Source organism: Accipiter gentilis, chromosome 31 (assembly GCF_929443795.1).
Source record: "Accipiter gentilis chromosome 31, bAccGen1.1, whole genome shotgun sequence".
Taxonomy (NCBI): Eukaryota; Metazoa; Chordata; class Aves; order Accipitriformes; family Accipitridae; genus Astur; species Astur gentilis.
Genome location: NC_064910.1, coordinates 6,748,742 through 6,763,786, shown reverse-complemented (window position 1 = coordinate 6,763,786; position 15,045 = coordinate 6,748,742). Strand labels below are relative to the sequence as shown.

Here is a 15,045-nt window from a genome sequence, read left to right as displayed (position 1 = left end):
GCCTCTGAGCTTTGTCCCAGGACTGCTGCCGCTTCGCTGGGAGCGTTGTTCAGCTCCCTACGGCGCACTTGGCCGAACGTTCTCTCAACGTTTTCAGGAAGCGATGTGCCGACGGTGGTGAGGTTTGAAAGGTGTCACCACGTTTGTGTGGTGAAGTTGCAGTGCATTAGGATTTCGAGGGGATTGTCACCTAATATTGATTTTAATATACACTCTCGAGTCTGAAAACCTGAAATCAGTTCTTTCCCCAATTTATATCTGCAATACAAGACTTTCTGACAACAAAGCTTTTGATACTGAGATACTGATACTGCTACAGCTGGTGCAAGAAAGCTTTGCAGGTCAAAGCAGAGTAGTTGATCATGTTCTTCAGTTCATACTGTTTGGAGGCAAAAACATAGTTTCGACTGCTAAGGTAATATGGTGCTGAGAGTCAGAAAAATGCTGGAGGAGAGAGCAGCGACTTGCATACAGAACATGCTCTGCTTGTGGCTCCCCAAGGGTTTTGCCAGCCCAACTTTGCTGATGGTGGCACTCGGGAAGGTAGGAAGGGATGACAGAGCAGAAGAATTGGTTGGAATCTGCCTGCTTAATAATTAAAAACCACAGCAACAGTAAACCCAAAAACTCTATGTAGGAAACGGGACTTTGCATTTGAAACGATGTCTGTGGGAGAATCGGAGCCGGGAGTTCTCATACAAGTCACTGGCTGATCAGTTTGATGGCTGGAGCAGAGTTTTCTTTCTTATTTCTTTCTTATTTCGTGACCATAACAATTAGACAAAGAAAGAAAAAAAAAAAAAAGAGACCAGATTTTTGAGACCTGTTTAAACTGACTGGTAGAGATTTGCAAGCAGAAGGATGCACTCCCAATATGAACATTAAGAGCAGCATAACTTGTTGAAATATATGCATAGCCACGTTTATATAACTAACCAGTCCTGTTCACGTCAGGCTGCTGAAAGGCAGAGGAATTTCCTGTCTTGTGACTTTCCTTGTGGTCTAGACACTAAAACACAATGGGAACGGACTTGAGATATTTCTCTGTTGTTGTTTTGAAAAATGTTTCTGGTTGGAGAGAAGTACCCTGGTGTGCATCATGTGAACCAAAAAAAAAAAAAAAATTAGCCATGTGCTGGGAAGTTCCCATGTGTGCTGTTTGTTCTAAGTCTTCAAATTTGACTAAGCTACTGGGGAGGCTAAAGCCGTGGAAATATCTGAGAGAGAATTTGTCTCCTGGTGAACAGGGACTTGTGATGGTTTTAATAACATTCGGTGCATTGTACTGACCTCGAGCCCTCTGTACTCTTGTTGCCCAGAACTGCAGTGCCTTCTGGTCTGGACGATGTTCCCTATTTTTCAGTGTTTCTAAAAGGGCCCTTGTGGCTATTGTTTGCAGTATTTTCTTGGGAGGATCTTTCCTTGGTCAGATGTGGGACTTCTGGGAATATTTTTTCCTGCTCTAGTCCCTTTTCCAAATCTTTAGAAAACTTTGGGAGTGATGGGGCTTTATCCCTTTATGAAACATGGCTTAATAAATATGAAGTGAGGCAGTAAATCCAGATGCTCATTTACTGCCAAATCTGCTGTCACATTTGTAGTGGGGATAAACAAAGGACAGCGCAATGTTACTTCACACTTCATTTCGTGCCATCTGAGCAGAGGGGCTTTTAAAATTAAATACCAGGTCTAGTATTTGAAAACAGGTCTCCAATTCCGCTTTAAATTGAAGCTCAGTGAACAGAGTTTTGACTGTGAAACTGCCTCCTCTTTTCCTCCTGCCCTTCCCCATCCAAGGAAATCATAAAAGGATCTTTTAAACTGTGCATCTTCGTAACGGAACGGCTTGTGGTGCTGGAGCCCACGGAGCAGCCCGTTTGCCAGCTGTGCTTCCCCACGCGCTTCCCCAACCCCTGCGGCTGCTTTTCCCGAGGAGCCCGGCTCTGTTAGGGGATGCCCTGCCATCGGGATCATGAAGCACTAGCATGGAGCTACTCCACTGACAAGTTGCATCCCTGAGAGCATCTCCTCTTTCCTTTCCTTGCGCAGAGACCTGGTGGAGCCTTATTAAATGGGTCCTAGTCGAAGCAGGGATCATCTCTTCCTCGCTTCCAGCTTCATCTGTGGGACTGTAACGGCTTTGGGCAGCAAAGCAGCTGGAGGAAGGAGGATGCAAGCTTTGAGTATATGCATTTAGGGCCACCTTCTCGCTAGTTCAGCAAATGCTTTGTAGGCCGTTAGTTGTTGAAGAATCACCGATAAAGTTTATCATGAACCTTGCTCTTGCATTCAAAGAGGCCTTCTCGAAATGAGAGTTAAGAGTCTGAGCTGTATTTTGATGACTGGCAGATGCGTTGTCAGCTGAAGATAGGGCAGCCTGGGCAAGTAGATTCTCTCACCTGTGGAGAAGAAACACCTCTTGCAGTTTCTGTGTGCAGGCTGATAAGTATTACACCCCTTGCAGCACAAGGGAAGGGCTGCTGACAAAGCAGTCGTCAGCTTTTAGCAAGCGGATGAAGTTTGCATGGGCTGTGTGCAATTCTCTCACTGTAATTTCAGGTATTGTACATTTTTCCTTACAACAGAACTGGTGTAAAGTGGTTCGGTAATGAAATTGTTTAGTGCTGCTGTTTGGTGTGCTTTTCTACCAGGGGAATAATGAACATTCTTAATAAAACTTGACCAGTTTGTGTCTCTGAGCACGATACAAGGGATGGAAATGTCCTGGTAACTAACTGGGAAGAATTTGTAAAATACATTCCGTCACCATATTCTTTCAAACCAGTTCATCACCATATTCTTCTTCACTTTTGCTTCCTCCTTTCAAACCAGTCCTACTCTCTTCTAATAGCTGTATAGATTATTTTGGGCCTCAAATTCCATCCTGCTGCTGTCCTACAGTTTTGTGCGAAAAAGGGCCATTCTGATTTAGCTATGTTTTTTTTTTTTATCTTGGTGCATGACTCTCTGGTGCTTTTGTTGTGGGACTAAAAGGCTTTTCTAATAAAAGTTGTTTGCATCCTAAGAATCAGACAACTGAAGAGCTGTTCCCATGAGTTTGTCATTTTATGTTCATGTGGTATTACCATATGTGTCTGTCATTGACTATCGGGAAAGCGTGTGTTTGGGTGGAGTCTGGAGTAAAGCTGTTGTGGACGTAAAAACTGAGGGAGACTTCTGTGGTTGCGTAGCTTCTCCTTCATTGTTATTTTGGTTTGCTCTGCAGGGCTTTCTGTTTGCTTGGGCAGGGTTTTTTGCACTTATCTTCCTATGGAGATAAACCAAACTTTTTCATTTTGTGGCCAGGTAAGAAGAACAAGTTGCGAGTTTACTATTTGTCCTGGTTAAGAAATAAAATCCTTCACAATGACCCTGAAGTAGAAAAGAAACAGGGCTGGACAACGGTGGGCGACTTGGAAGGCTGTGTGCACTATAAAGTTGGTGAGTAGCAAATGTGATTATCAAATCATCAGGGTAAAAGCTGGCTCAGAAAGGGAACTGCAGTGCGTGTAGCTGCTGGGTTTAAGGTTTGGGTTTATTTCTAGCTGTCTTCCCTGTCCCTCGGGGTGAACTTTTCCGGCAAAGGACCAGAATGGGTGGCAAGTTGCTGGGTTAAACTGAATATGAGAGAGGTTTTGCGGTGGGATGCTGGGCTGTGAACTGGAGTGGGCACAAACCCCCATCTGTCTCCTTCCCGTAGTGGATGCAACTACCGGGAGAGTGCTAATAAGGCCAGTTAGGGCTGGTAACGTTTCCCCACCTCTGTTAGACCCATTAGGTAACAGAAGGACTCTTGTCAACCAGCAGCTGTTCTCTTCACCAGCAGGTTTCCCTAATCTTTTACCATGATGAAATTACATGCTGGAACGGAGTGAAAAAAACCTCTCTCTTTAATGTAGATTTTAAAGACTGGGGGAAAAAAAAGAAAAGGGGAAAAAAAAAAGAGTGGGAGAAGAAAGCAAGTGCAGCTAGTGCACGAGCTTTGGGGAGGCATCTAGGAACAGAAGCATATGTTTAACTTCAAGATGATTCATTGATTCCCCTTAGCTCACGAAATTTCTTAATGCCGTCTCAGATCAACTGCAGTACAGTTACGGGATGAAGTGTGTTTTCACTAGGCAGGTGCCTTTTGAGTGGTATTAAGTAATTTAAATGGATTTGGCTGTAGAAACTTCCACCAAAACTAGTGAAAGACGTGTAGCATTCAGTCAGCAGAGTATGCAGTGAGCCTGCTGCCCTGCAGATGGGGATATGAACCAAGAGCTCTTTCTCCTGCTTCGGTTTCATGATGCATCTTAATGGGCACTGGATGTTGCCTTTGATTTGGTTTTCTCCTAAGAGCCAGCTCAGTTCCTTTCCAGCTGTGTCAGTCAGTGTGGAGCAGCAGCAATCAGCCTGAGCTCGGTCTCCTCCTGTCATGCGTGCGCTCTCGGAAAAACCTGCTGGTGGGGCGTAATCAATAACGAGGGCAGTAAGTGACTGCTGAACCAGGAGCTTGACCCCGAAAACAATTAATAATGTACTTCTCTGGTATCATACCCCAGGGTGTCAGCAGCATAATGAAGTGGCCTGTTAACAATACATTAACAGCTATTCAAAGGAGCCTTTCCAGCAGGGAAGCATCCCAAACAAAGAGCATTCTCTTCCAGATGAAGAGGGGTTTGTTACCCTGGGCTGCAGCCTGGCACTGAACTTCCCTCTGAACCATGGATGTACTGTAGACTTCTTCAGGTAGCGAGAGGCCGCTTTGACAGCTGCGCTTCAGTTCCCAAGGATGAGCTCTGCCAATAGTTGGGCTCACGGTCTGGGGGCTGCCATCGAGGCAGCTGGCACTGATTTGCTTCCTTGTCTCTTTGATGCAACAGGGGTCTGGGACGTCAGGGTGAAGTGGTATATTTATGGATCTCGGTTGCTTCAGGCAACTTTTGGCTTCTCTAAATGATAAATTGCTCTTTTGAAACTTAAGATTTGGGTGAGTTCCCAGATAGCACCCAGAGCAAAGAATGAGGATTATCAAAGTCCCCTTTCACAGATAAGGTGGTTTTGTTTAACACCCCCCTCTTCCCCAGGAAAAAATTCCAAGAAGTCTTGTAAGCTAGACAAGACTGAACAAAAGCTCTGTTTTTTAGTCAGTACAGCTGTGGAGGTTGAGGGATTTTTTTAAATTTTTTTTTCTATTGAAAAAGTGTCAAGTCCTTTAACTTTTATAGTTCATTAGTCTTGCTTTCCTGCAGAGTAAAAAGAGAGCAAGTACTAGCTTTGTCTCCCTGTTGCCTACCAAGAGACAACAACTGCAGGCTTGTACAATAGTAAGATATCTAAAAGACCTTAAAATAGGTCTTAAAATAATAGACCTTAAAAAATGAAAAAAATTATTAAAGAAGTGTTCTTCTCACATGTCTGAGATTTTCACTCCTGCCATGTTTCAAAATCAGTTTTGGTTGGGAGATGTAATGGCAGAAGGTGAACGTGCATGCAATTACTCATTGTTTTGGAAAAGTGTCATATTCCCCTAAAAATTGGGGTGAAGAGGTTGCAGAAACCTCCAGAAGTTTCTCAGTGTCATCTAAATAATGTTAATTTTTTTTTTCTCCCCCTAAAAAGAGTGCTGGAGACAGGTTTAACAAACCTCAATGTTTCGAAGTCCCCATGATCTGTTCCTTCCCAAATCCAGATGGCAGCTGGAACTGCAGATCCAGCAACACTTCTGGAATGGCCATTCCTAGTCTTCATCAGTCCTCTCCTGAGAACAGCAGTAGTGAACAGAGCTTTTTCTGATGGTTCATTTACTCAGCTGTTTGAATATGGCAACGGAGATATATTCGAGCATCTGTGGATCAGCTATGTAACGACACTTTATTTCTGATAAATTCTGTGGACTTTTTTTTTTTGCAAGTGAGTTGTCTCAGACTTTAGGGACAAAGGAAAATGGCTCTGCTATCAAACTTGCCTTTTGCTTTTGAAATGGACTTGTTTCTTAACTTTTTATTTTAGTTCCTTTTTTTTTCCTCCTTTCCTCTGGGGAATTTTGCCGTCAGTGCAAAATACCGCTGCCAGTGCTGACTGGAACTGCCAACACGTTCTGCCACAGTCATAGCCTTCTTTTATTGGAAATGTCCCTGTCTGAAAACCGATTTTCTTGTCTTGATGAGTAAGCACTGTCTAATGTGGAAAAAAATAAGCGTAAATAAGTGTGTACTGACTAGGTAATTCGAAACATGGTGGCAGGTTCGGTTACTGATAAGAGTAATGATTTTTGTGGCCTAAGTGTGTCAAAATACTTAACTACATAGAATTAGCAATCCTAAAATGCAGTGTTACTAAAAACCTCCACATGTATGTAAGTATGGAGAAATATTGTCATTTTCTGCTTTCCTGAAGTAACTGGAATGACTTTGGAATTACTGCTGAATTCTTTTTTGTTTTGTTTAATTTCAGTAAAATATGAAAGAATCAAGTTCTTGGTAATTGCATTGAAGAGTTCTGTGGAAGTCTATGCATGGGCACCAAAGCCATACCATAAATTTATGGCCTTTAAGGTAACAGTATATTTCAGCTCTATGTAGGATTTTCTCATAGACACTTGCAGTTACCCCTTTTACAAAAATGTTCTGACATTTTATCATGGTCATATTAGAAGTTCTTTGGTAAATCTCCCACAAACTTCGTATTTTATTTTCATTTATGAGGTTTTTTAGTTCTAAGAGGGAGTACGCTTAAAATTCTAAATTATAACTGAGCATAAACTAATAATCAAAATGACACAACATCACAACTGTTTGTTTCATCTCTCTATAAATAAAACATGAGGCAGAGAGAAGTGAACTGAGTCTAAACATCTTAATCTGAGCAGAAGAAGTCATTAAGCGATACTCAGCATTGTTATTTTTTTTGAACGCTGCAAGAATGAAGTTAGCTGGCTTGGTATAATTACCAGACTGATTTACAGACAAATCAGTTACTGTCGGTTGTGCAGATTGAAGTAAACACTATGGGAGTGTCAAATTGCCGTGAACTTCGGGGAAAACAATTCTTAATAAAAAACTAACTGACCAACTAAAGTAAACCCCACAGAAAACAGCTTACAATATTATGTGATGGAAATGCAACAGATTGCAGAGTAATCTAATCTGTCCCTGTCCGTGAGTGATGTGTTAGCCTAACGGGGCTGGTGGGACATGGGAGGAATAAACCCATAATATGTGCATTAGAGCATGTTTTTATAAAACCCACTGGTTCTAAGCAGAAAAGTAAATCTCACTGATGGTTGTCTCACAGTCGTTTGGAGAATTGGTACATAAGCCATTGCTGGTGGATCTAACCGTAGAAGAGGGTCAGAGACTAAAAGTCATCTATGGCTCCTGCGCTGGCTTCCATGCCGTTGATGTGGATTCAGGATCGGTCTATGATATTTATCTACCAACACATGTAAGAGCTGCTGCCGGGGTCGGGTTTTTTTCTTTCTTTCTGGTTGCCCCTGCCCCTTCCTTTCCTCAGATGACCGTCACGCCAGGCTGTCCCTATGGATCACTGCCAGATGCTGGCAGCGGTAAATCGGGTGGAGACGTCCGAGCAGATGCGGCCACCCGTGCTTAGGGGCTTGTGCCTCACCCTCTGTCTTCTCCTGGTGGTCAGTGTGTCTCCGTGGTTGGGAGCTGCCCACTCAGATCTGACGTGGGCCAACGTGACGGTTTCAGGGGTAGCAGCTAAACGGCCGAGCGCGTTGCAAACGCGCGGGAGAGGTTGCAGGGAAGGTGGCGGTGCCAATGGCACGGCAGCCCACTGATGAGATTCAACAGGGTTGGCAAAGGCCAGGTGGCTTTAGCTACCAAGGTTTCCTCTTGTTTATTGTACCCAGAGCTGTCGGATGGGCCTGCAGCGTGTGATGTACCTCCCCAAGCACTATTCACTAGAGTGCAGGGGTCTGAGGTCTGCATCTGGGCTGCTTGCCCCAGGCTCCCTTTCCGCCTATGGCAAGAAATGGGCACTCTTACAGAGAAGTTAATCCTTCCTGGTTTTAGATGCCTGCCTTGAGATGAGAGGATTTGTGCCCCAGGGGTTTACAGGTCTTTGTTGTCACTGTGTAGGGTGGCTAGCTGTGGGGGGAGCAGAGCTAGCACTTCTAAAGCGAGTAAATCCCCGATCTGCTGTCAGCCAAAATCAAAAATCACCCAGCCCCTTTCTCCCAGCGCAGGCTCTGCGGCATTAAAACCAAAGGCTTCCTCTTCTCTTCTGTCTCTGTAGATCCAGAGCAGCATCCAACCTCACGCAATCATCATTCTCCCAAACACGGATGGGATGGAGCTACTGGTCTGCTATGAGGATGAAGGAGTTTATGTCAACACGTACGGAAGGATAACCAAGGATGTGGTTCTTCAGTGGGGAGAAATGCCAACTTCAGTTGGTGAGTGCCTCTGGCGAATCACGCACAACGTGCCGTTAGGGAGCGTGAGTGTGTGCACGTGGGCAGAAGGAAGGTGCGTCAGGTTCGACTTCAGATTCAGAAGCAGCAATGTTGTGGTATTCCTGGAAAACAGCTGCGCAAAGTGGAGAGTGATCATGCGGATCTGTTTTGTGCTGAGTTTTTAAGAACAAAACCCAAACAAGTTGGTGGAGTTCAGGAATAAAAAACTCACCAGGGCCTCTGTAGGCTGCTGCAGAATTTTGCTAGACAGCCACAAAGTTGTGGAAACCTTTCAGTATAAAGACATGTAAGGTAGCAGATAGGTAAGATATTATGGGTAATTCTTTTTAGATAACAGTCAGTATATCTGATTTGATGTGTTTAATTCACCTGCAGATTGCTCATCTATCCTAGCATCATAACTCTCCCACATCTCTCCAGCTCAAAATAAGGTAGTTTTGAGAGTGGGAGCAACGAGTGCAGTAAAGTGGGCGCAGATTTCTTACGGGCACAAGTACGCACCAAGGTCGCTCTTACTGCCTGTGCTGCCGTATTTCAGTGCTGAGCGTAGCGTGGGCTGCGGTCACACCTTCCTTTTGTTGGGCAGGCACATTGTATTTTACGTGCTTTGGAATGGATGCATGGATTGGGAGATGACTGCTGATAGCTGTTCGAGTAACGTGAACAATAATGGAGGAGGAATTTAAAGAAGTGTCATGCACAGCATGTTCACTCCTGCGGCGATTAACTCTTGACTAGATCTAAAAGCAAGCAGATCAGCTGGCAAATTGCAGAGCCTTTGGGGACTGGAGTGCCTGTGAAGTAAATGGCACTGAGGCAGCTGACACCATCTGAACATCTCATCTGACAATTTTTAGAAGCTGTTCGGCCCAGTTACCACTAGTGACATACTTAAATAAATTTCCAGCATGATGGTATATGCAGTGCTATAGGTATACATTATACTGTAGTAGATAATCTGATTTCACTGAAAATTAATACAAAAAATTCTATAAAAGGGAAGTACTGCAAAATTAAATATTTTTTAATTTTGCTTGCTAAGAGCTATTGTTCTTCTTTTTATTTTTCTGTTAAGTATGCATGCAAATCAGAGGCAACAGCTTATTCTTCATTAAGTTCCCATATGTTATTCTTGGCAGCATTCCTAAGACTATCCATCAAATTGCTTTTTGAATATACCTTTTCATGATGCTGGCGACTTTCTCCTTTATTTGATTTTTTTACTGCTATCAAGAACAGATTTCTTCCCTCATGCTACTACTAATCTGTTTTCCCCCAGTGACACTCTAAGGAAAAATGCTTGATTTTTTGCTTTATTTGTGCACAAAGGAAAGCAGTATGACAAATAATAGTATTTCCACTTGGAGAGCTTAACATGAACCCCTTTTGAGATATACTGAATGCTTTTCAGACCAATTGGCTTTCTCAAGGAGATTTTTTTTTTTAAGTATTACTCCTATTAAAGGAGGCTAGCTCATTTTTTTCTAGTGTTCCCTTTTCCTCTCCTCTTTCTCTGATTTTGCTGACAAACCCCTTCAAGGAGGGGAAGTAACACAGAGCTGGTGCTGAGGACGTACTGGAGTGGATGGGTTTAGTCTATTTAAACCTTGGGTTCTGCTTTCTCCTTGTCAACACCTAATTAGCCCGTCTCTTTGCCAAACTTGGGAGAAAAAGCCTGTGTAAAAACTCAACGTTCCTTCCATTTAATTGAAGGTTGTAAAGTTCCCTTTGTGACATGAATGCTCAGGGAAGAAGTATATAACTGACACAGAAAACCCGCGGGGAAATTTAAGGAAAAAAAAAGGTATTTTTAGGCATCATGAAGGTGCTGAGGACAGAAATAGCACTCTGAACATGTGTGTAGTTATAATATACACATGCAGGTAATTTTTAACTAGAATGCGTCAGTATATTCCTCTGCTTTTTCAGTTCCTCCATGTTGCCCGCTACCTGTCCTAATGGGCTGTGTGCTGTGTTTTCTTTCCAAAGCGTACATCCGATCCAACCAGATTATGGGCTGGGGAGAAAAAGCTATTGAAATACGATCAGTGGAAACTGGACACTTGGACGGTGTGTTCATGCACAAAAGGGCACAAAGACTCAAGTTCTTATGTGAACGCAATGACAAGGTATAATTCCACCCCTGACACCACCCCCAGCTTGGCCAAGATGAAAAACATGTACTTGAACTGGGTGCTTGGGTTGGGTTGACCCTGACCAGCAGCCAAACACCCACCCAGCCTCTCGCTCCCTCCCCTCTCCTTTGGGATAGGAGAAAATAGAAGGAAGGCAAAAAGATTCGTAGATCAAAATAAAGAAGGTTTAATAAGGACAGCAAAAGCTGCACAGGCAAGCCAGGCAAGATAAGGAATTCATTCACAACCTCCCATCGGCAGGCGGGTGTCCAGCTGCTTCCCGAGAAGCAGCCCTTCAGCGTGCGTAACGCTTGGGAAGACAAATGTCATCACCACAACGTGTCCCCCGGCCTCTCTCTTCCCCTGAGCTTTTATCGCTGAGCATGACGTTACACGTTATGGGACATCCTTTTGGTCAGTTTGGGTCGGCTGTCCCAGCATTGTCCCCTCCCAGTCTCTTTCCCAGCCCCAGCCCACTGGCCTTTGGGGGCTGAGGGGACCAGAGAGAGCGCCTTGATGCTGTGCAAGCGTTGTTCTAGCGGTAGCCAAAACACTGGTGTGTTAACAACACTGTTTAGACAAAAATGCAAAGCTCAGCGGCACCACGCAGGCTGTGACGAAGAACGTCAACTCCATCCCAACCCAGCTCAGCACTGCGATTGCGCTGTAAATATCGGGGACAGTGAAGGCAAATTAGAGCCACTGCTGTCCTGCCTGTGGAATTCACCAATTTCTCTTCTTCACAGGTTTTCTTTGCCTCCGTACGGTCGGGTGGAAGCAGTCAAGTCTATTTCATGACCCTTGGCAGGACTTCTCTTCTGAGCTGGTAGAAGCGGTGGGATTTGGCGAGGAATTGCTGACATCCAGAGTCTGAGATCTTCATAACTCGGAATTATTTTCAACTGGAGTACAGACCTGCACTAATGCAGCACTCTGTGTAAATGTGTGTGCAGGCATCACTGGTGTTAGGTTTCTTTTTGTTTTTCAACTGAGGCTGCGACGCAGCTGGTGCTGTAAAGATATTGCCATCAGGTGCTAAAATGTCTTTGAGATTTGGGATCACGCTAGAAAGCTATAGGTCTTCTTTTCCCTTCAGCTCCAGGATTCCTAGGCTTTGAAGGACTCTGTTTGTTAGTGTTAAAACAGAGGGGGGAAAAAAGGAAAAAAAACCCAGACTTACCATGAACATGCTGTTGAGCGGACAGGAGGCAGGCAAGAGAAGGTGAGAAGTGGTGTAGAGAGTCAGACTGGCTGAAACAGAGGGCAGATCTAGTCTAGTAATGTTAACAATGTATTTAATTGACATTTCTTTTTTGTAATGTGACAATATGTGGACAAAGAGGAAGGTGCAGGTTTTAAGAAGTTAATATTTATAAAATGTGAAAGACACAGTGACTAGGATAACTTCTTCTTGGGGACAGGGAGGGTGGGAAGGGGCTTGGGGTGGAATTCTTCAGTTTTTATGTTTCTGCAGTTTTATTTTGGCCTGGCCAATAACTTTAGTCATTTTCTGTGTACCAGGTATTGCCTGAAACATGTGCAGATGATAAAAAGAAAAAAAAAAATTAAAAAAAAAAAGAAAAAAGGAAAAAAAATTCATTTTCTATAATGATTCTGTGTTAGGCCAGAACTTGGTTATGTCACAGTATTAGCACTGCCTCAGTTAAAGGTTTAATTTTTGTTTAAACCTAGAAGTGCAACAACAGTTTTACCACAGTCTGCACTCGCAGAACTTAAAAAAAAAAAAAAAAAAAAAAAAAAAAAAAAAAAAAAAGGAGAAATAAAATCCAAACTACATATGTTTATTTTTTGTGCCTACCTCATTGTTTTTAATGCATAAAATAAAAGAGGTGGTTTAGTTTATACGTTTTTAGATGAAAACCATTAATGTCTAATTTAATCTTAATACCAAAACTACCAGATTGAAAGGTTTCTGACTGTTATTGCATAGCAAGTTTCAGCAGGAGGAGAGAGTGGTCCGTTGGGGCAATAATGGTAGCGGTATGGCAGTGAGACACTGATTAATGTAATTTGCTTACAAAATTTGATGAAGCAAGCATTTTTTTAAACCAGTTTCATCCTGAATAGAAGTCTGAATTTAGCCTAAACCCAGAGGTTTCACTCTTCTAACATGTGGGCTTAGTAACAGGCAGGTAAAAATAACTAGGCTAGTTCTATAAACTGTTAAATGTTGTAGGAAACATTTTGGGGCGGTGATGTTTTTCTTTTTTAAGAATGCAATGCACTAAAACTCTTTTAAGAATGTAGTTAATACTGCTTATTCATAAAAACAGCGTATACCTGTGTTTAGATGTAAGATCCCAGCTCTGGCTTTTTTTCTTTCTTTTTTTTTTTTTTTTTTTTTTTAAAGTCAGTTTTATTTTATGAATAAGTTCTGACATTTGTAATAAATGTCTTGAGAGTAATAATTTGTTTAATGGCTACATGTTCATTACTTGAGAAACCTTGAGTGTATAATAATCTGTTGGTGTTGTAATAATGCACAGTGTCACAATTCAGCCATTTGTTTCATCCTTTTTGTTTTCACTTCTTTTTTTGGTTGGTTGTTTTGGTTTGTTTTTTTTTTTTATTCCTATGGTGGGGTACTTTGTTGACAGCTGCCTTAAGCTGTTCATTCAGTGAACAGGCTCCCAGTGTTTCATGGGCTTTGTCTTCTGCTGTGGTTAACTTTCCTTCATGGCATGACAGGTAGGGCTTTTTAAACACGTATTCTTCAATTCAGTCAAGCCGATGGCTCGAGTGACTGGTCACACAATCAATTAAGAGCCAAGAGCACCGAGCGTGCAAAGCTCAGACTCGACAGACCCTTCTTTTGGTGTCAAATCTGACTGCTGTAAATCCTTCAACCCCAATCAGCGTTGCTGCTGAAGACTCTCCTTCGAACATCGTAGACGGTTGAAAAGCGAGCGGTAAATGCGTACCGCCAGCACACGTGTGTGCACACACACCCCACACCCCCCTCAAAAGAATCAAAACTCAAGAAAGCCTTACATTTGCTGGCGGAGGAGTACCTAGAACTATTTTTTTTTAATTGTATGACTTTTGGATAGCGTTGAAGGTGAAGGATGTGTTCTTTTCAGGCCCGGTGTGGTCAGCCAGAAGAATGATCGACCTTTTGTACTATAATGAACTAAAGGGGACTCGGAAACACAACGTGATGGTAGACGTGGGTGTAATCACACAGCTGCCCTGTAGTGTAGTTTGCCGAAGCTGATTCGATCGAATGTCAGTCTGCGTGATTTAAATCTTCCAGCGCTATGTGGTCAAAAATTAATCTAGTCCTTGAAAGTTGATGCTATTCACCTAGAGGAAGATGCTCCAGTACTGTAGGGATGCCCAGGTCACGGATATGTGCTGTTGAAGTTTTGAGGCTCCGGGGGGGGGGAATCTCCTTCCTTCGGTGGGGCTGCCCGCCTGGCGGCTTCTGCCTCCACAGAAGTGCCAACACGGCAAGGCAAAAACAGTATTACAAAACCACTACGTATACCAACATCGAACTCTTCAAACAGTGCTTTTGTAAGCAAAGAAGAAAAGAAAAGCTCCTAGGTTTAGTTTTAAGCTTTAATAAGTAATAATTTTCTGTATCTTTAAGTCAAAGTAACCCTAACTTGTATGACTGCAGTGTTTTTATTTTTTATCTTATGCACATGTTATGTTGGAGAAAATGTTTACAAAAATGGTTTTGTTACACTAATGTGCATCACATATTTATGGTTTATTTGAAAGTGATTTTTGTGGGTTTTTTAGTTTTTCATAGTAGTAGTAGTACACTTTTTGTGATTTATAACCCCAAACTCTGCTGATTATAAAGATGCTAAACAATAATACAAAATGACAAACTGCATTAAAATTACTAATCGTAGAGCTGCAAAGCAGACTGGTGACAAGTAAAACACTCAGCCTTTTTTTTGCAGTGCTATCTAACTTGTCTTCTGTGTATTATGGAAATTACTGTTTTTTCCCCGTTTTTCCTTAAATAAAGTCAAATTGACACCTATTGTATGTGGAAAGTATTTTGAATATCTGCTGGCTGCAGAAATCAAGCTGCATGTTGCCTAGTTGCATGTATCGTAAGAACAAAAGCCTTATTGTCAAATCTCATCATTTTAGAGATTTTGACAATAAATGCGGGCTTTTGAGGGCTTTTTTGTTGATGCTCTTTTTTTTTCCTTAAAGCCCTTTCTCCTGGTGCAGTTGCTCTTTTGAGAATTACAGTTTCCCTCTTGAAGAAAAAAAGCAAAAAGCTCAGAAACGTTAGTGAGCGCCGGGTCATTTGGAAAGAAGAAGTTGCACAAAGGAGAGCCTGGGTGCGTTGCGAACGTGCCCTCCCGCCACACTGCTTTCAGGCATGTGATTTTTGCGAGCTGGCATTACTTCTTGCCGAGAGAGTGCGATGAACAGGAGTCTCGAGCCAGATTCTCACACGACATAAAAGCACAGCTCCAAAAAACTCAGGCTTTCCGA

The 15,045-nt window shown here is 42.7% G+C and overlaps 1 protein-coding gene across 9 annotated transcripts in view; it reads left to right on the top strand.

Annotated features, from left to right (window-relative positions):
• The window catches only part of MAP4K4 (mitogen-activated protein kinase kinase kinase kinase 4), a 170,408-nt gene extending 155,830 nt beyond the window's left edge, over positions 1–14,578 (top strand). For all 9 annotated transcript variants that reach the window (XM_049834558.1, XM_049834553.1, XM_049834556.1 and 6 more), the window contains 6 exons: positions 3,307–3,441; positions 6,439–6,539; positions 7,279–7,428; positions 8,245–8,404; positions 10,415–10,554; positions 11,307–14,578. In XM_049834558.1, coding sequence (XP_049690515.1) covers positions 3,307–3,441; positions 6,439–6,539; positions 7,279–7,428; positions 8,245–8,404; positions 10,415–10,554; positions 11,307–11,390 — 770 coding nt within the window. In that variant the 3' untranslated portion in view covers positions 11,391–14,578. The remainder of the gene's footprint in view (positions 1–3,306; positions 3,442–6,438; positions 6,540–7,278; positions 7,429–8,244; positions 8,405–10,414; positions 10,555–11,306) is intronic.
• The last annotated feature ends 467 nt before the right edge of the window (positions 14,579–15,045 follow it).